General features: G+C 32.3%; 1 protein-coding gene across 4 annotated transcripts in view; it reads left to right on the forward strand.

Annotated features, from left to right (window-relative positions):
• Window positions 1–21,732, forward strand: part of CNTLN (centlein) — a 295,925-nt gene that overhangs the window by 148,798 nt on the left and 125,395 nt on the right. For all 4 annotated transcript variants that reach the window (XM_053656339.1, XM_053656340.1, XM_053656341.1 and 1 more), the window contains 4 exons: window positions 4,722–4,898; window positions 6,726–6,851; window positions 13,661–13,782; window positions 15,125–15,244. In XM_053656339.1, coding sequence (XP_053512314.1) covers window positions 4,722–4,898; window positions 6,726–6,851; window positions 13,661–13,782; window positions 15,125–15,244 — 545 coding nt within the window. The remainder of the gene's footprint in view (window positions 1–4,721; window positions 4,899–6,725; window positions 6,852–13,660; window positions 13,783–15,124; window positions 15,245–21,732) is intronic.

The raw sequence follows: 21,732 nt of genomic DNA on the forward strand, positions 1-21,732 counted from the left end.
TATTTTAAGAGAAACTTATTATTTGTTGAAGTATCATATTCTTTTTAAATATTTTTTGAAATAATCTATGTGTTGATAGGTTTGGAACTTATCAATTTCTTAAATAAGTGAGATAATGTATGCTAAATGCTTACCTACAGCTAGGAATTCAGTACCTTTCCACTAAGTGCTAGTTATTATTTTTAATAGAGTAGGAAACAAACTGATATATTTCATTAAAATTACTCATAAGACAAAACCATTGATCTTGTGATTCTTTGCAACTATTATAGCTTTGAAATTTTTTTCACTTCATTAGACAATATTTCCTCAGCCTCCACTGTATTATCATACAATGTTGCTTCAATTTAATGCAACATGACTACATATTTAATATATGTATTTTAATAATAATGGACACAATACTTAAAGTATTTTTTATTCTCTTTCCTACTCTGTATCTTCTGCAGGACTTTTTGATCAAAATTACCTCTGTGGGTCAATGTGAAAAAGAAGTTATGTGTTAATAATGGTCAATTTAAAGAGATTAGTTCCAATTGGAGGCATTTGGACACATACTGCACTGATGATTTCTCATCAGATTAACTGTGGTCTAGCATCATGCCATTATCTTTCAAGATTGTAAACTGAAAAGGTGCACAGGGTTTTTGATACTAGAGAAGTTTATTTGTAAAATACTAATAATTCTTAAAAAGATGAGCTAACTTCCAAAGATAATTGGATTTTAAGGGCAATAGATAGAATAAACTTCCACAGATGGGGGGATTCATTGTCTTGATTTTCCTAAGCCTGTAAAAACAACACTTAAAAAAGATAAGTAATTATATATACATATTATTATATGTATAATAATATATTAAGTTTAAAAAGCAGGTTAATTGGGTATCATATGGGTGGGAACAAAAGTCACTTTACAATGGAGTAACCTGACAGACCCCAGTTTAGCCAGGTGATAAATATCAACAGTCAAGTCATGTTGATAGTATGTACCCTTTGTGATGGTATGATTCAAATGGCACCTCTGTGATTTTCCTGCTCCAAACTTGTAGGCCCAGTCTAATCATGAGAAAAACATAGATAAATTCCAACAGCTGGGGAATCCTATAATACGCCTGAATAGTACTCCTCAAAACTGTCACTGTTATCAAAAATAAGTATTGTCATAACCAAGAGTTTCTGACTTTACACTAAGTATTTTATGGTATTATAGATTGCATCCTGGAACAGGAAAGGACATTCAGTAAAAACTGGAAATTTGAATAAACTACCGATTTCAGGGAACACCAGAGGAGGGAGCACAGGGGCTGGGTGGAAGTAGGGGACGTTTGCAATAGTGTCAACAATTTTAAAAAATCTGAATATTGGATCATGAATGTTATTTTAGAGGTGCATAATAGGGGAAACTGGGTGTGTAAGAGTGGAAAGTAAGGTATAAGAGAACTCAGTTTTTCTCTAAGTATAAAAACTGTTCAAAAGATAAATTCTATTAAAAAAGCAGGTTACAGGCCAGATACAGTAGGCTTTTTTCTTTTTGATAATGGATATATTACCCAGAGTTTTCATCTATCAGAATATATCATGAGTATAGTATATCATTAGTGATCTCTGATAGATGAGATTATGAAGTGACTTTCATGTTTCCCCTATCTATACTTATTTTTTATATGAAACTCTAATTCCTTTTATATGCAGAAAAATTTACATTAAAAAAATTTAGTGCCCTGGTTGGTTGGAGCATCATCCTGTAAATGAAACGTTGCAGGTTTGACTCCTGCTCCAGGTGTGTGTAGGAGACAACTGATCGATGCTTCTTTCTCACATCAGTTTCTCTCCCTTTCTCTCTCTCTAAAAGCAATGAAAAAAATGTCCTCCAGGAAAGGAGGACAATTGAAAAAAAAAACATTTAGTTACTTATTCATTGTAAAAAAATTAAGGAAATTTTTTAGGTAAGCATGAAAAAAGTAATTCACATATAATTTCTCCTCTCAGAAATAACATTTTTCCTGTGCATATTTAGAGAAATCTATTTATACATAATATGCTATATTCTTTTGTAACCTGCTTATCTCACTTAACTCTTTATCATTTATCATTTTCTGTATCAAGTCTCAGCATGATTAGAAAACCAAGTCAAAGACTTGATACATTTTCATGTGCTTTGATGAATATTTTAAAATTACCCTTGGAAATTTGTAGCAATTTATACTCTCACCATCATGTTCTCAAAATACAGGAGTCATAAACTGAGTCGGGACAGTATTTTAAAATGAGAATTTTTTTGAAATCCAAATTCTTCACTTTTTTTGAAAAATCAATAGATCTGGCAGTAGTGGTCCTCTCTATGCAAACAGTCGGTGGAGCAGAACACTGTTACAGATAGCCTCCTACTCATTCGTAGTGAGGCTAGTGTCATTTGACATTTCCCTTACACTATTAAAAATGGTCGTATTAAGAGCAATGTGAAATACTTCTTGTGCATATATCTAGCAAAAGAGATAAAAGGCATGCATGCAAAAGAGACAGGCAGAGAGAGCAAGCACATTTTTAAAAAACTGGCAGCATGTATAAGTTTTCTTGTGGGAGTGAAGAATATACATTTAATATTTAATATTTATACAAAGTGCCTATTGAACGAATTCTAAAGCTGTGGTTTTAAAACCAACTAAACACAATCCATTGTATTCACTTATTTATATTATTTTCCTGACTCATATATCAATTTGTATTAATTACTAATTGCATAGTATTTGTTTAATTGTAAAGTTGTGTTGTTAGTTATTGAGGTCTTTTGAAGAATTGGTGCCTAAGTATGAAATCTTTTTCTATTTCAGTGACAATATTCACTGTTGGAGCATTTTTAATGTCTCCATGAATATTTGAATTATTTATCACTGTAGCTTCTTAGCTGAATTTTCATGTTTTTTACATTTTTATCTATTGCTTTTTAATCCAATGAGACTTAGAAAGCTCACTTATAAAGAACATAGGACTGTTTATTAGATATATCAGTATGTTAAAGTTATGTTTTTTTCTGTTTTATTCTAATTTTTGTTTGATCTTGAACATTGTGTTTAGAAATTTTTGGAAATGATGAGATTTTGGATATATGCTTCATAATTTTATTTCATGAAATCTGAACAAGAGCAGATAGTCTTTGGGCTACCAATCTAAACAATTTTCAATCAAAGAATATGATTGCTGGGTGGGAGGCAGTGGAGGGAGGTGGAGGAGGATAAAGGGGGATAAATGGTGATGGATGGGACCTGACTTGGGATGCTGAACACACATACAGTGTGCAGATAGTGTGTTGTAGAATTATGCACCTGAAACCTGTGTAATTTTGTTAACCAGTGTCACCCCATAAATTCAGTAAAAAGGAAAAAAAATTTAAATGGATATATTTATAAACATTATATGTTACCTTACAAAATTTGAGGAAAAAACAGATCAAATTCAAACAGTTACTAAAAGGAAGAGGAAAGAATAAGGCACAGTCCTCTAGAGTTTGGAAGAAAAGTGCTTAAACTTTTAATCTGATATTCAAAGCAAGGTAATGGAGTTTTTACTATGTTGTAAGTGTGGTAACAGTACAATATATAAACAACAATGAGGAAAATATGTAGTAGGAAGATAGAATAAAGGTTGGGAAACAAATCATGTGATTTACATACGAGGGAAGTATAATAGTATAAGGCATGGGTGCTCCCACTAAGTATAAAAATTACTGCTTAGACTTAGAAAAATTTTGTCAATCTCCTAAGAAAGAAAAGTGTAGGCAAAACCAGAAAAGGGTAGCATTTCCTAATGTTGTTTCAGAAAGGTTAGACATATATAGTTTTCTCATAGTTTTTATGAATATCATTTAGGAAATAGGGGTCTCTCTATATTTTAAGTGAAACTATTTCCAGAGCTATTGATTCATATTAATAATATTAGAATCATGAAGTTTGACACTGCTGTAAATCAACAAAAAACTTTTCACTATGAGTTAGTGTTTTTGATTTTTGTAAATGAAGTTGTTAATTTGAAATAGCATATATGTGTAGACTTAAATAGTTTCAAATATATTATCAAAATGGCAACAGACTTTTGCAGAATGCTGGTTTTCATGAACGTGTTTCCTCCAAGCTTAATTTTCCTGTGATTTCTGTTGTTAAAATATGGTATTTACCATTAACAGTTTATCTGGCATAGGAGTAAATTTCAGGAAATACTGTGAAATGTATTAACTTTTAAAACTATCAGAATTTTTTTGAAGTTGTTATTATTAAAATATATTATTAAAATACGATACATTAAAAGAAAGTTAGAGCCAAAGTGTTGCTGGTTTCCTTTACCCAGTTTTATATTCTATAGTATTACATAATACTTGATCAGATGGTGGATTGAGTATTTTGTGAGGAAATACATGTGTGTATAATTTTAAATTGTAAATAATACATAGGTCAGTTGTGTGTATCATGCAACCATTCTTTAAATTTTTCTCTTGCAAATCTGTATGACAATATTGTTTATGAAAATGTTTTTGTAGGCTCTTGGTTATTTTGTAGAAAAATGCCATTCTGTTAGTATGATAGCAGTTTAGCTAATGCTGGTTTACAGTTTAGTATTGAAATGAAGTTTTCTTTTTCTGAATATTGTACTTATGACATAATATATTCAAATATTTGCATGTATGTAATATGACTTAATTGTATTTGCACATATACTCTTTGAAATAGGTATTTCAACGGCCATCTTTATCGAGTTTAGAAACCTTAATGGTCTCACAGAAGTCTGAAATTGAGTATTTACAGGAGAAACTGAAAATAGCAAATGAAAAACTCTCAGAGAACAGATCTCCTAATAAGCGTTCCTCAGAAAAGAGCATCTTGACAAATACTGAAAGGAAACAAAAGGTAAGGGTATTGTGTCATTTCATGAACTTGTCAGGATGAAGCTAGCAAGGCAAGCAGTGAAGTAAAAAACACACAGCTGCATTTACTCCTTTCTCTACTTACATTTCTGAAGACTTTAAAAAAAAATCATGTGCCAAACACTCGATAAAATAATTGTTTGGGGTAGATTACTTTTCCTTTTTTAAAGATAGAATATATAATCCTAGTTTAATTAATGAAATATATTAGTATTATTTACCTGTTTTGCAGTAAATTAATATTCTTATATTAAAAAGTTTGGGCAAGTGTCCTTCCTTTATGTAATCTACCGATAAATTAATCTACTTTAAAATTTTAAACATATATTAGTCATTAACTCAATATTTTAATTAGAAGAAAAATATATTGTAATGTTTGTGTTTTATGCAGAGATATTTACATAGTGCCTATGTGGATTATAAACAATTAAATGGAATTTAACATTAATATGCATAGCTGTACATTTTCAGATTTAAAGGCATAGCAATACTGAAAAGTAAACAATTTTGTAACATGTTTGTTGTCTATTAACATCTGAACTTTTCCTTTTTGTAGTATTCATTAATTTTTGTTAGAGTGCAAAAAATTCTGTAAACATTGACTAATATTATAATTTCATAATATCACATTGTAGATATGTTATTTCTTGGCAAATCAAAGTAATACTTTCTTAAAAATAAGTAGTTTTAGACATATACTCTCACACTTGTCACTTCAGCAATAGAAAATAATGTTTTTAAAAGTAGTAAGCCATGTTTTCAAGGTAATTGTTTTTGGTTCTTTTCAATCTTTCTTGAGTAGAACAAATTATTTTAATAAAGAAAGCATTTAAAATTAGACTCATATTTCTGTGTTACTTTTATTTACTCCCTCTATTATTTGTAATTTACAGAAAAACAAGCTTTATGTATGTACGTATGTTGTATATCTTTTTAAAATTTAAACATAACAGCATTTTACATTTCTTGTAGTTTTGCAATACTTTAATGGCATTGAGCTTTGTTTAAATGAAATAAAACATTCTTAAAATTGAGAGAAAACATTACAGGACCTAATTTGGTTGCTTGCTGTAACCAATTTTTGGTTGCTAAAGTTTAAAAATGTACTGAGTTGATGTTTCTTGCTTTTAATAAATGTCAAGAAAACAAGAGGAATATTTTGAACCAAATTTTTTCTTTCAAAAGGACATTCAGTAAGTTTGAACAATATGTTGCCCGGCTTAATAGTTGCTCTCACATATTCCTTCTCCAGATTGGTATATGAAGCTGTACATAATATAAACACACATTCATGTCTCTAGTTAGCCACATTATAGTTAATGACCATATGGTCATTATGGTATAAGATCTACTGTCTGTTGTATTTATATTCCTCAAGCATATTGTTCCTTCAACTTCACAGTGTGTTAAACTATTTCAAAGGGAAAAAAATTCTTTCCCTCTTGTTTCTGGTTGTCCTATCAAGTGTAACCTTGGACCCTTATAGAGCAATTAGACCAGCCTCTATCCCCTCCTTTGTAATGAGGTTTCTTGCATTTCTGAGTCTATAACCCTTTAGTCTTCCCTAATGGGACATCATTATTCTGAAAGAAACAATGTAAATGTAAATGAATATTCTCATTAACGAGTCACAGAGAAACCTTTAGCAGTAGCACTGTGGTAATTCCGCTTGTTATTTCTCTGGTATTCCATGCAGGATTTTTTTTATAATTCATTATTAGTATTCAAAATTACTTGTTCTTTAATTTTGCATGTCTTTCATAATCCAGTGTTCCAACTAGTTCAACCATGTCCTTGTTCTATTCTCAAGGAACCACCTGTGAAACGTTCAAGGTCTTTGTCCCCAAAGAGCTCTTTCACAGACTCAGAGGAACTACGGAAGCTGAGAAAAGCTGAAAGAAAGATTGAAAACTTAGAAAAGGCACTACAACTAAAGGTGAACATGAAATCATTTCTTTAGTAATAACCTTGCACAGGTAAAGATGTACCAAAGTAAACATTTACTTCACAAATTACTGCTTATCATTTATCTTCCCTTAATGTTATTACATGTATAGAAATGTGTGATCAGTTGGTCTTGTTTTAAGATTTCTGAGGATTATAAAGTAATAGAATACTGTTCACCACTTTAAAATTATCTGTATATATTTCAGCTTAATATCTGGATTAAATTTCTTACAGGTTGTCACAGACAAAAAATAGAACTACGCCAGGTAAAAAGCAATTTCTTGTGTTTTTGTACATAATAAACATAAAAAGACAAGTGAGTTAAAAACAATACAAATCTAGCTCAGACCACTAAAAAGTAGTCCTTTACAGGAAAATTACATAGTCAAAATGGCAAATAAATGTACATTATTTTTTCATTTCAGTTGAATTTGTTTTAGAATACATGACATTTGAATTAGCATTCTACCAGTGTTTAAGAAACTTAACACCTTTCAGGCTGTCTTTGAGAGTTTATATTTTCCAAGTTATACTCTGAATTCTCTTTCAAAGAAGAAGTTGGTTATGCATATTAAACCAATTTTTGGTGACCCTATTGAGGGCTTTTACTTTTTTGTAAATTTAATATGGCTAATCTTGTCTTTCTTCATGTACAACTACACTGAAGGCCTGTAGCATTTGAGATTTTTGTCATTTAATTGAATCTCAAACAGTTTTATGACATTCTATGAAAGGTCAATTTACACATTATTAGAATCTAATACATATAAAGATTAGATTCTTTGTCATATAATATAGATTACTCTTAGGGAAAAAGAGTTTGACTTATATTATATATGCTCCAGAATAAAATGTGGTTTAAAGGTATAGTTAATGATAGCTAAAATTAATAATTTTACCTTTTCACTAAATACTATGTTAACTTACATTTATTTAAACTGTTAGTTCTGAAACAAAGAAAAATTATCATCTATTGTTTCTACCAGAAGCAAAATGATTAGATTACGGCCTCAGCTTGCTAGCAGTTAGCTTACTTGAAATTTATACACCCAGAGTTATTTGCTCATTTATTTGTTTACTCCATAACTTATTGAGCAATGCAATTAGCCAAGCAATGTGCTAGCCACTTTTTTTCAACAGGAAAAGGGATGACTTTCTGCCTTTAAGACCCTTTCTCTAGATAAGAAAATGCTGAATGGGTAGATAGAATCTAGCGTATTAGTGTAAACACTGGGGTATCACAGGATATTATGGGCATATTTCAGAAATCAGTTTATCATTTTCCTCCCTTTTGCATAGTTCTTGAAATTTACACACCACAGCTTCTATCCTTTATGCATCTGGGCTCTCCAGAGAAGCAAAACCAATAGGCTGTATATAACCCTTTAGTCTTCCTTAATGAGACATCATTATTCTGAAAGATAGATATATGTAAAAAGAGAGAGATGGATTTACTATTAGGAGTTGGCTCACATTATTATGGAGTCTGAGAAGTCCAAGATCTATAGTCATTAAGCTGGAGATCCAGGAGAGCCAATGGAATAGGTTCACTCTGAGTCCAAAGGCCGGAGGACCAGGAGAGCTGATGGTGTAAGTTCCTGTTCCAATCCAAGTGTGAGTCTGAAGGCAGGAGATCTGTGTTGCAGCTCAAAGACAGGCAGAAAGAAAGAATTCTTTCTTACCCTTTTATTCTATTCAGGCCTTCAGTGGATTGGATGAAGCCTGTCGTATTAGAAAGGCAACCTGCTTTCTCAGTCTGCTAGTTTAAACGTTAAATTCATACAGAAGCACCGTCACTGATACACCCAGAAATAATGATCAGTGGAATATCTGGGCAGTGAAGTTGACACAGAAAATTAACCACTGCACATCCCACTCAGTAGTAGAGGACCTGTACGCATTTGCCCAAGAACTCTGTGAGTCTTTGGTAGATCCTTGTTTTGGGCCGGAAGGAGTGGAGCAGTTTGGACATTTTTAGATCTATTTTCCTCCATCTCTTGAATTTCTTATTTCAGAGGGTCTTGGAAGCACTATATTAATTTATTTACTCATTCTTTTTACCTAAAACACCTCTCTTGCACGAGGCCTGAAGTCATTTTCCAGAGTAAAATTCTTTTTCGTACAGTGTCTTTTTCATTTATACTTTTTCTGTATTCCTTTTCTGAGTCCATTTATAACAATCATGAATTTCAAATGTATATGTTCTGTCACAGATTTGCAAGATAAGGGAAAAATGGGAGCAATTTTTTCTTGCATTTTATTATTTAGTAGGAAAGGGTTTCTCTCTCTTTTTAAAAAATATTTTATTTATTCCTAGAGAGAGGGGAAGGGAGGGAGAAAAAGAGGGAGAGAAGCATTGATGTGAGAGAGAAGCATTGATCTGCAGCCCCTTGCATGCCTGCAATGAGGGGTCGGGCCTGCAACCCAGGCAAGTGCCGTGACCAGGAATCGAACTAATTACCACTCAACTTGCAGGATCACACCCAAGTCACTGAGACACACAAACCAGGATGGAAAGAACTTTTTTACCTATTTACACCTGAGGACATTTTTTCATTACTTTTACAAAGTGGGAGATAGGAGGAGAGAGAGAGAGGGAGGGAAGTAGAGAGAGAGAGAGAAAGGGAGGGGAGACATTGATTAGTTGCCTCCTATGCATGCCCTGACCAGGGATTGAACCCACAAACTAAGAATATGCCCTGACTGGGAATTGAACCTGCAACATTTTGGTGTGCAATATAATGTTCCAACCAACTGAGCCACATGAGCTAGGGCAAGAGTTCTTACCTTGTTGTTTTTTGAAGATTGAGTCACTGTTTTTTTTTAAAAAAGATTTTATTTATTTATCTTTAGAGGGGAAGGGAAGGAGAGAGGGAGAGAAACATCAATGTATGGTTGCCTTTCGTGCGTCCCCTGCTGGGAACTGGCCTGCAGGAAACCAGTCTGCAACCCAGGCATGTGCCCTGACTGGGAACCGAACTGCAATTGTCTGGTTCGCAGGCCCGTGCTCAATCCACTGAGCTACACCAGCCAGGGCCTGAGTCACTGTTTTATTAACAGTATTTATGCCCTCAGTTTGTCTTATAACCTGTCAAGGTGCCTTTGACCAAACTACAAGAATAGGTTAAGAATCATTTCTGTTCTTATGATCTCAAGGTGGAGTTGCATACATCATTGAGGAAAGTCAGTTGATACAACTTTTCTGTTTTCTGATGTTTTAGTCATTTATTTAGACTTGTTTCTACACAGAAGTTAGAACTTTTAGTTTAGCTAGTTTAATTGCAAATACATAAAAGGTACTCAGTAAATGTTTTATTGAATACTCTAATAAATGAGTCTAGTTCAGTGACTGCCCATTGCATACTTTTGTGTGTCTTCTTAGGAAAATGTAGTAATTAGTGATACTAAATATATTTTTCATTCCTTATATTTGATTTTGTTGTAAGAACTTTGGGGATAATAATGCTAAAATGAAGTGGTATTGTTTTGACTTAGGCTATTGTAAGTCAAATGGGAGCAAAGGCTACAGGTAACTTGTATTTGTTGGAATATTATTAAAAAACATTTTGATTATTCTTTTTAAACATTTCTTTTGATATATCCAATTTTTGATTGAAGACCTCAGTCAGCATCTGTTCTTGCAGTAAAATAGGAAAAGCATTTTTGAACTACATATAATCTATTTTATATTCATATTTATATAAAATTTTACTGTTGGTTTCTGAAGTAGGCCAAAGAACAATGGTCTCTAGGACTAATTTAATCCATGTGTTACAGTTGAATATCAGCATTATAAAGCACAAATTCACGGATGATACTTCATTTTAGAATAATTATAAAATTCCCTAGCTGGTATAGCTCAGTGGATTGAGCACGGGCTGCGAATCAGAGGGTCAGGGGTTCAATTGCCAGTCAGGGCACATGCCTGGGGTTGCAGGCCACATTCCCCAGTAGGGGGCACATGAGAGGCAACCACACATTGATATTTCTCTACCTCTTTCTCCTTCCCCTCTCTCTAAAATTAAATAAATAAAATATTTAAAAAATTATAAATTGTGTCTACCAATTGATTTATCAAATAATATCTGTTTCATTTTATTTTAATAGTTTAGATTTTAATATATAAGAATTATGTAAACACTCTAGTTTTAGGTATAGTAAATTACATTTATAGTAACATGTAAAAGTAAAGCTTAAAGCTTATCTACGGAACTATTTTTTCATAACTACTACTTAATGGAGTGAGCCACTTCAATTACTACAGAAAAGTCAAAACTATTTTCTAATACTGAGTACATTACACTAATATGTTAGCAATTACAAGTGGCCACACTGAATGCTTTAAATACTATGCATTGCATGGAACCTAACATATTGTCAGTGACATATTGGACTTAGAAAATTTTTATTGAGTCTTAATCTTTGGATTAATAACAAAAAGTTAATTATTTGAGAATTAGAGAAAATATTGGGTACAAATTTAGTGATTAGTGGTAGTTCAGGTAGTATGGAAAAATGCTGCAATAATGACAGTACTAATAATAGGAATCTCACTTTGTTCCATTAATTCAACAGAGGATTATTGCGAAAGGTAATAGAAAACTTTAGATATCTTACTTCATTAATTTTTACTTTTGGGTTAAGGTTCTGTTGATTCAGAGTTTCTAGGGACTCTAACATAAACTTCTAATGATTCCAAAATACTTAAACTGTATGTAAAAATTTTTAAGACATTTGTTGTAAAATAAAAGTTTATTGAGAAGGACTGTGATTCAATGAAGAATACTTAAACTTAGCTGTTTTAGAGGCATTTAATAAAGTACTCAGTTTAAATATGTTTAGTTTAAATTATGTTTCGATTTGGATCTTTTCTCATATCTCTAAATTTCTTATAATTAAATAATTTAATTCATAATTTTATATCTTATTTAAACTTCTAATAAACATTATTAGTTCTTAAGGAATTTTAATAAGTAAACTTATAGTAAATTCATTTATGAGAAGATATCAACATTACTAATTACCATTCTTCTATTTGGCTAGTTTAAGTTATGCATTATTTCACATATTTAAGATCGGAAAGCTTACTGTTCAAAGAAGTGAAATGATATTTGGATTGTTTATCAACAGTATGGAAAACTCAAGGTCAAGGTTAAATCATTCTTTATGTCCTAGAAGAAGATATATAGCTTCTATTTTGGAGATGAGGCAACTGAGACACACTGACTTTAAGTAGCTATGTCAAAGTAATATTTAGTAACTTTAAGCAACAGGAATTGAACTCTTATCAGACTTAACATCCTGTATGTAATAAGTTCTTAATATATGGTTCTTCAGTTGAAATTGAATTCGGTGTTCTGAATTTTTAATCATGGTGTTAAAACCATGTTACTTTTTAGCAAGTTTGCCATCACTGGAATTTGTCGGGATAACATTTCTGATTGCTGGTTTCAAGTGATGCCATTCTCATGCTTTTTTATCAAGCACTTCAATTTCTGTATGGCATACAGTCCACTTGGTATACACAGGACTCAAATGCTTCCTAATAACTACTTAAGAGAATTACTGAAGTTATCCTATTATACATATATTCAAAGCAGAATGACAAAATACCCATACTGTTGAGACTGGTAGAATTACAATAAAATAATGTAAACTCTATAAAGTATTATCTTACTCTTGATAATAAGTCAAGGAAACAGTGAATTTGGCTTCTGAATGATAAGGGCATTAAGGAAGCTGGGTTTTGCCTTGTGCCACTGTAGGGCAATCACAGTGCCAGGGACTTCACCTGTATATTACCTCATGTAATTTAGTCATCATAATTAAACCTCTATATCCTTTTCAGTATTTAAAAAAAAGAAATTGAATTAATTTAAATAGTGTTAAGATGTACATGCAGCTAATAGAAGAAAGCTTCAAGAATGGAGTTCAGATCTTTCTCATGGCCATGGGCCCCCTGAACTCACCTCACTAAACTATTAGACAGTACATGTTGACCCCACCAAATAAGTATACAGGTTCCTTCATACAGAAATATGAAAAGAAGGGTTTAAAAAACAAATCTGAAATTCTCAAGGATAAAAAAACTCAAGGATTTTTCTATTTTATTTTGAGAAACACAGTTCATAAATAACAAATACATTCTCTGAACTGAAAATTTGGCCTTATAAGTTCATTTTGTGGTTATATATAAAAGTGAAGATTCATCTCACGTGTTCTATTTAAGACATTTGGAAGTCATTGACTATAATTGTTTAACCTAGTAATTTTTGACCTGCCTATTCCAAGACCTTTTCAAAAGTATTAAGTCCAGCTTTCCCATTTATTGTAATTCTTAATGGTATAATCCAAAAGTCTAACCTGTGCTACTCCTAACGTAAACCCAAACTGATTTTCTTCCTCTTATGTTGTTCTTGTGCTTTTTAACAGACTAATCATGAATGCCTGGGTTGAAGAATTGGTCTTACTAGTCACTTACACAAATTATATGTCTACTTATAACTAACAAACTAATCATGCTTATTATATGGAAAATTTATCTACTGAAAACAAAAAAGTTAAAATATCTGCAAGAGTGGCTAAGAAATGTTTGTATGTATTAATGACAGGGAAAGAATACTAATTTGCTAGCACAAATTTGAAATTACTTAACCAGCTTTAAAAAAAGCAGTGAGCTTTTTTATTTTTATATTCTATTTTTATTTAAATTTAATTTTTAGATAGGTAACCTTTTATTTGTAACATTTTACTAATACTTTCTTCAAACTTGTATACTTGCTTTTTTGTGTTCTACAGAGCCAAGAAAATGATGAGCTAAGAGATGCCCATGAAAAACGCAAGGAAAGGCTACAGATGTTACAGACCAACTACAGGGCAGTAAAAGAGCAATTAAAACAGTGGGAAGAAGGCAGTGGCATGTGAGTTACATAGCTCGTAAAGGCATTTCCCTAAATATTAAATGGAATGGAGTAGCATCATATAAGTGTTTTAATGGCTTTTGTTTTATTTAAAAAAGTGATTTGGTAGTGAAATCTTTATTGTGAAATTTTAAATAGGGACTATAACAAATGAATACAGAAATATGCCAGCAATAAATACAGGTTTTTATATCATTTATAGAAATCATAAGTGTAGGTAATTATGAATTTATACATACATATATATTTATATCAACAGTGCAGCTTAATAAATAAATGTATGTAATTTAAAGCAAGAATAGTCTATAGTTATCTGATCAAAAAGTATTTTAAATAAATAAAATACTGGTACTACAATACTTATAACTCAAAAAGTATTTAAGTTTTAATTGAAAGATGAGAAATATGAAACTCATGTACCTAGTTAACTATCTTAAACCTACTTTAGCCTAGTATGTAATCTGAGAATCTTTTCTATCCATCAGATTGTTCTGCAGCTTATCTGAATGAATTGGTGGTCTCAGTTCAGTTGCTCTTGAAGTGTTCAGATCTTGGTTAGTTGCAAGTGGCTCTCCTGCTAACAGTATCAACAGAGAGCAAATGAGTACAGAAAATATACCCTTTCATCTTTTGAGAGGGATCCTTTAGGGCACTGTTGATGATACTCATTCGTCTTTTCTATAGAGAAACACCATTTCTAAATTGGAGTATACAGCACTTTTACAAAATAAAAGTGAAGAGTTTGTTTTATGTACAGAAAATTAAAATACAAAGGGCATTTGGCGTGTTTTGTAGACAGTTGTTACATCTAATTTTTTTCTTTGAAGAATAAAAATGTTTCATATTGTTTGTTAGTAAAACATTGATAAAACAATTTTCCTGGATTTAGACTGTCATCTGATATTTTAGTAGTCACTAGAAGTATGGAAACTAATTTTTGATATATTCACTGATAATAAATAGCTTGTTTTAGTATAGAGCAAATAGACCACATTCAGGTTGGTTCATAGCAAATTCTAGATGAGTTGATTGCTTATATCCTTTTAGAAACTGTGACATTCCTACAATGTATGTTTTATTACTAGTAGAATGAATGAGAGAAAAAGAATATCATGTATCTGCTTGAAAGTTTGCTTTTCATAATAACAGTTTAGCTTTTTAGGAAATTATGATATAGGATATTAATATCTATGTACTCAGGTTTGAGGGAATTCATTCTGTAAACAGAGATTGAATTAGAAATTTGGTCAATAGATATTTTAAAATTTTATGGATTATTTAAATAAATTTTTAATGCACTTTGAACATGTTAAGGAAGAAAACAACTTTGCTTTAAAAATAGGACTGAAATCAGAAAAATAAAGAGAGCAGATCCCCGACAACTTCAACAGGAAGATTCCGATGCTGTATGGAATGAACTGGCCTATTTCAAAAGGGAAAATCAGGAACTAATGATTCAAAAGTGAGTTTCTTTTTTTAATAATAGGGACTTAGATAAATATTTGGGATACAGTTTTTGTGGCTTAAAGGCCATGAGAGAAAAACTTTAGAAAATTTGGAAATGAAATAATCTGGGGGTTATTTTTTGCCAATAAAATTAAAGGGGAAAAAGGACTAGTTTAAAATATATATATATATATGTATAATGCAATAAGAAGTTGCACATTTGCTAGCTCTAGCTGAAACTGTATAATATGATCTAGGGATTGTTAATTAATGTGGCTCTCATCTGTTGGAGGTGTCGCTCTTCATTAGCCTGTATTTTAGACACTGCCGTGCTTCATTTTTGGAATGAGGTGGAGAGGGGATAACCTAGCCAGCCATCCTTGTTTGATCTCCTAGATATATACGCAATGCAGAATGCCTGAGCTCTCTTGGTTCCCTGCCCTGTCCTGCTAATCCCAGCTGAGCTCATTATGGTGTAGCCTTGCTGCTACTCTTGGAGCCAGAGCTGTCCAAGCTAATTACTGGTAGCAGCAGAACTGCCTGTTAAGGGTCTGGTATGGATCTGCTAACATGGTCCTTGGTAGTGACCTGCAGAAGACATGAGGGAATTGCTTTCTTTCTTGCTGCACACTGCCTGTCCTTTGGGCTTAATGTTGATCCCTCACATAGGTCTTTTAGCTACTCTAAATATAAAACTTGATGAAGGATACTCATATTTTAGAAAACATACAGTTTGATTCCTTGATCTTGTAATCCACAGGCTATTATATTCAGCTTGGAAAAGAAAGAGCACTCCCCCGCCCCCGCCTTTTTAAATTTTTTTTGAAAAAAAGAGAGATCAACATAATTAGCCTTTTTTGCTACTTAACTGTTTCTTCGTTTAGAGTTAACTTTTGACATTTAGACCATGCAATTTTTGAAAGCCTAGATGTCTTTTAGATTTCTAGAATTTAGCATAATTAAATATCATTGAATTTTCTTAGCTGAAAAATCAAAATCTTATTTTATATACTACACTATAACACATGTACTTTAGATCATGACTTTTTTGTGTAATTGTAAAATTTGAGGAAATTATTATATATTTAAATGTGTACTTTCAATAATCTCTTAGAGTATACTGCACTCTAGTAGTGATAAATGTTTGATCTAATAGTCTCTTATCTTGAAAATTACTTTTATAAATTTGTCTCAGAAAAAAAGAATGAATAAAGTCTCTTTTAAAAATCTAAAACAAATAAATACATTTGTCTCAGAAACATTTCCTGATGATTTTAATAGCTTTATTGAAATACAATTCACAAACCACATAATTCACTATATAAAGTGAAAAAGGCAATAGCTTTTAGTATATTTAAAGAGTTGTGCATCATTTTAGAAGGTTTTCATTTTAGAAGATTTTCATTAAAACACCCTAAAACTCTAACACCATTTAGCTGTCACCTAATTCTCCTACCCACCCTTCCCAGCCTTGGGTAACTACTAATTTACTTTCTGTGTCCATAGATTTGCCTATTCTGGACATTTCAGAGAGATGGAATTACACAATATATGTTCCTTTGTGACTAGCTTCTTTCACTTGGCATGTTTTCATAAATTTTACTCATATTGCAGTATGTATCAGTACTTTCTCTGATAATCTTTCATGTTCTTTTTGATTACATGAATGAGAGTTAATTTTAGACAAAGTGAATTAGGTGAAAAGACCTAAGAAGTTTCAAGATCTAATCTCAAGAAAATTTCCAGCAAAGATTAGCTGTGAATGGGGTTATTTGGGGTTTATTTTATTCATGATGATGAAGTATAACAAAAGAAGAATAAGTCCTTTTTAAGAAAGTGAGGGAACCGTTACAGTCCTTGTCTGTTCACTCAGTGGTGTATATACTATGTTACAAGGAGCTCATTGAATTAAATTTACTAAGAGTCATTACTAAAAGCATGGAACTTTTCCCTCCTGAACTCTGTTTGAATTCATGCACTAACTACTTGTATAAGTTTTAACTTAGTTGAACGTACTGAAGTTTGTGTTGATAAACTTTAAAAAATGCTATATAATGATATAAACTTTAAATCATATACTAACATTTGATGGGGGGAGGCTTGAGTTATTTTGTGAAAAATATATTCACTTAAGAAGTGTGTTTGAGCTGCTGCTCTGGGACAGGTACTCTGCCAGGTGAATGAGAAGAGGACATCAGTCACATTTTCTACCCTCAGGGAGCTTCCTAGGAAACACGTGTAATATTAAATGTTCCAATGAAATATGATGTTAAAATAAAACTCAAAGTATCATGGTGAAATAAAACTTATGAAATACAAGTCTTGTTTCATTAAAATAAGGCTTTTGAAATTTGTTTTTATTCATTTTATCAATGAGGACAGCTTTATTTCCTTTTTAAGAATTTATACAGTACATTGACTTTTTAGCATATGGTTTTATAAGTTATAACTCATGTAGTGTGTGTATAAAAACATGTAAATGGAATCATACAAAATAATGACTTTTTGCCTTTGGCTTCTTTTACTTTGCAGTTTCCAAGGTTTATCCATATTGTAGTCTGTATTAGTATTTCTTTCATTTTTGCACCTGAAAATATTGTATGTGCATACCACAGTTATTTATTCATTTATCATTTATTCAGTTAAATTATGACCATCTTAATGAGTGTGAAGTGACATCTCATTGTGGTATTATTTGCATATTCTTTTTATCAGACATTTGTGAATATATTTTTCTGTTCCATAGGTTGTCTCTTTCTTGTCTTGATAGTGTCCTTTGATGCACAAATGTTTTTAATTTTGATGAAGTCCAATTTATGTATTTTCTTTTATTCCTTATGCTTTTGGTGTCACATCTATATCGCCGTCACGAAGTATGAGATTATGAAGATTTATACCCAGGTTTTTTCCTGTTTTATGGTTTTAACTCATATTTAGATTTTTAGCTAAATTTTTATATGGTGTAGGGGACTAACTTTATTCTTTTGCTTGTGAATATCCTGTTGCCCCGGATACTATTTTTATAGCTTTGACAGTCTATATGATTACATGTAAAAGTTAATGTGATGAATTAAGAAGATGAGAATTTAAATATATCTGTATTTGAGAAATCAGTCCAACATGTAACAGCACAGGTTATCATAAGCCAAGAGCAAAGAAAACTCTAAGTTCTGGGACATTAATGTAATTCAGAGGTGTGCAAGTTATCAGCATCCATTGAAAGGTAATAGATTCCCAGGCTATGTGGCAACTGGCTTTACTTCTTACTTACTTTATGACTGAGAATCAGGGACAACATTCTTCCAGTGAGATTGGAGCCTTCAGAAGTAAACCCATCTCTTAAGTATTCCTAGGTAAGAATGGGAAGTTTCAGAACAAGATTAGCACAAAACTAAATTCATTGCTGAGCTAGAGACCCTAAAGGCCAGAGTCCCTTATATTCTTTTTTCTATCTCTAGAGTGCTTCAGAATATGGTACAACTTAAGACCTATAGATAGGCTTTAAGAAATTCACTCAAGATACTGTTAAAGTACTGGAGCCTGAAGCAAGTAAACCATTGTTACAAAAGCCTCTAAGCAGCTCTCTCCGTGGAGCACTTCTCTGCTTCCCCACCCCCTTCTTTCTCCAGGCTGTTCCCATTCATTCTCTCTCTCTCTGTCTCTTTCTTCCCCCTTGTCCGCCCCCTGCCAAGCTCGAAGGGCCCTTCTTTTGGTGTAACTTATTTCCTGAACCCATTTCTTCTATGGCTCACTTGTTCTACCTCTGTGACTTTCTAAACAAATACATATATACAGACATACAGACATAAGTCTTTAAATTGTGAAGGTTTATAATATTAAATCTGCATAGTTTACATAGAGATTTAGTTACATATAAATAAATTTAGTTACATGGGAATTAGTTACATATAACAGAATCTATGTAACCCTTTGTATTGTTTGTGCTTTCATTCATTAATTCTAAAAATGCTGGGCACTTGAGGTAGAATATTGAGCAAAATATATGGCTCCAGGCCTCACAGGGCTTTAGGTTATTGGGGACCACAAATAATCAATAAGCACAAAAATACAGAATTACAAACTTTGATTAATTTGAAGATAAAGCTCTTTTATGCCTGTTTATGTTTGTAGTTTCCCTGATTCTTTCCATTTTTTTCACCCTCTTTTTCCTGCCACCACCCCATGTGGCTAAAGTATACAAATGGTTCATAAATTTGTTTGCTGTATAACCCATCAAAATTGTGGGTTATATATGGTTTTTATTGTGGTAAAACATGTATAACATAAAACTTAACATTGTAACCATTTTCAGGTGTACAGTTCAGTGCTATTACATATACTCACGTTGTTGTACTACCATCACCAGAACGTTTCATCTTCTCAGACTGAAACTCTGTGCCCATTACATAATGACTCCCTGTTCCTTTCCCCTCAGCCTTTGTCTCTTTCTCCCTTCTGTCTCTATGAATGTGCCTTTTCTAGATATCTCATGTAAGTGGAATCTTACAATAATTTTCTTTTTGCATCTGGCTTATGTCATTTATCGTAAAGTTTTCAAGGTTTTTCCATGGTTTAGCGTGTCAGATTTTTTCATGTTTAAGGTGGAACAATTTCACATTGTATGTATAAACCACATTTTCTTTATTTATTCAATAGATGTTTGGGTTGTTCCCACCTATGTGCTATTACATTTTGTTGCATTTTCATTGTCTTTTGCCATATAGTTAACAAGATTGTGGGCTAAGAAGAAACAGTATTTTGCATCTTTTGGCAGATATTTTACTAGAGTAAATGGAAAACAGTATTTCAGAGTTTTAATTTCTAACTCTTTATATTAACTTTGGGGGTTTATACCTTAAATTGTTTTCATACATTTAAGATCATATACATGTGGTATTTATTTTTTGAGGTTATAAGTCTTAGTCAGTTTGGGCTGCTATAGCAAAATAGCACAGACTGAGTAGCTTATAAACAGTAGAAATTTATCTCTCACAGTTCTGGAGGCTGAAAGGCTGAGATTGGGCTGCCCTCAGCCTTTTTCCAGGTCACAGATTTTGTGTCTTATCCTCTCCCAATGGAAGGGGCGCCCTCTGGGTCCCCTTGATGAGAGCCCCACTCTCATGAGCTGTGCCGCCCCCAAAGGCTCCGCCTCCTAATACCAGCATCTTTGGGTTTAGAATTTCAACATGAATTTTAGGGGATGCAAACATTGGGATCATAGCAGCATAAATATTGTATTAATTTACTTTCAGCCTTAATTTGTTTTCGTACATTTGAGGCAATATTTATATGTTAAAAACATAAATATACATAAAATATGTATGTTTTAAATTACTGAAAGAATAACATAGTAGTTACTTAAAGAATTACACAGTAAATTTTAAGTATTTAGTGAATAATCCTTGATTTTTCTAAACGTGTTTTCAAAGTTACTTTCTATAAGTGTGTTTGTCATACTAACTCAGTCTGTCCTAAAACATTTTTTCTCTATGTAATATATCAATAACATTTAATTCGAACATCTGATTTGAGTTCTAAAGATCATATATAAATATCAAACTTTATTTTGAATGGTTTAGGTAACTAATAAAAAGTGTTTAATTATTCTAAAAACTACTCAGGCTTTAGGATAGTTTGTTTTCAATGTAGGATTCAACGCAGTTGCTTTTTAGGATTCATAAGAACTGAACACACCAAGGCACATCATCATTACATTAGCCAAGATTAAAATGAAGGAGAGAATCCTAGAAGCAGCAAGAGATACAGGGACAGTCACCTACAAAGGACTTCCCATCAGACTGTCAGCTAATTTCTCAAAAGAGACCTTACAGGCAAGAAGGGGCTGGAAAGAAGTATTCCAAGTCATGAAATCCAAAGACCTACAACCAAGATTGCTCTATCCAGCAAAGCTTTCATTTAGAATGGAAGGGCAGATAAAGTGCTTCTCAGATAAGATTAAGTTCAAGGAGTTCATCATCACCAAGCCATTATTTATTATATGAAATGTTAAAGGGACTTATCTAAGAAAAAGAAGATAAAAAAGATGAACAGTGAAAGGACAGCAAATTCACAGTTATTAACAACCACACCTAAAACAAAAGCAAACTAAGAGGACAGCTAGATCAGGAGCAAACCATAGAAATGAAGATCACATGAAGGGTTAGCAACAGGGGAGTGAGAGAAGTGGGGAGAAGGTACAGAAAATAAGTAGCATAGACGGTAGATAGAAAATAGATAGGGTGAGGGTAAGAATAGTAGGGGAAATACAGAATCTAAAGAACTTGAGACACGTGGTCATTAACTAAAGGGGAGGGGAATGGTGGGGGAGGAGTGTTCAGGGTGGAGGGGAATGAAGGGGGGGAAATAGAACAACTGTAATGGCATAATCAATAAAATATATTTAAAAAATAAAGAAATGGTATCATATATCATCAATATAGGAATATTATAGGCAAAATTATCTTCAGATGTTCAAGAACATTTAATTTGGTAATATTTTTTCTC

The sequence above is a fragment of the Artibeus jamaicensis genome, unplaced genomic scaffold, assembly GCF_021234435.1.
Source record: "Artibeus jamaicensis isolate MK-2021 breed Jamaican fruit bat unplaced genomic scaffold, CSHL_Jam_final scaffold_1964, whole genome shotgun sequence".
NCBI lineage: Eukaryota > Metazoa > Chordata > Mammalia > Chiroptera > Phyllostomidae > Artibeus > Artibeus jamaicensis.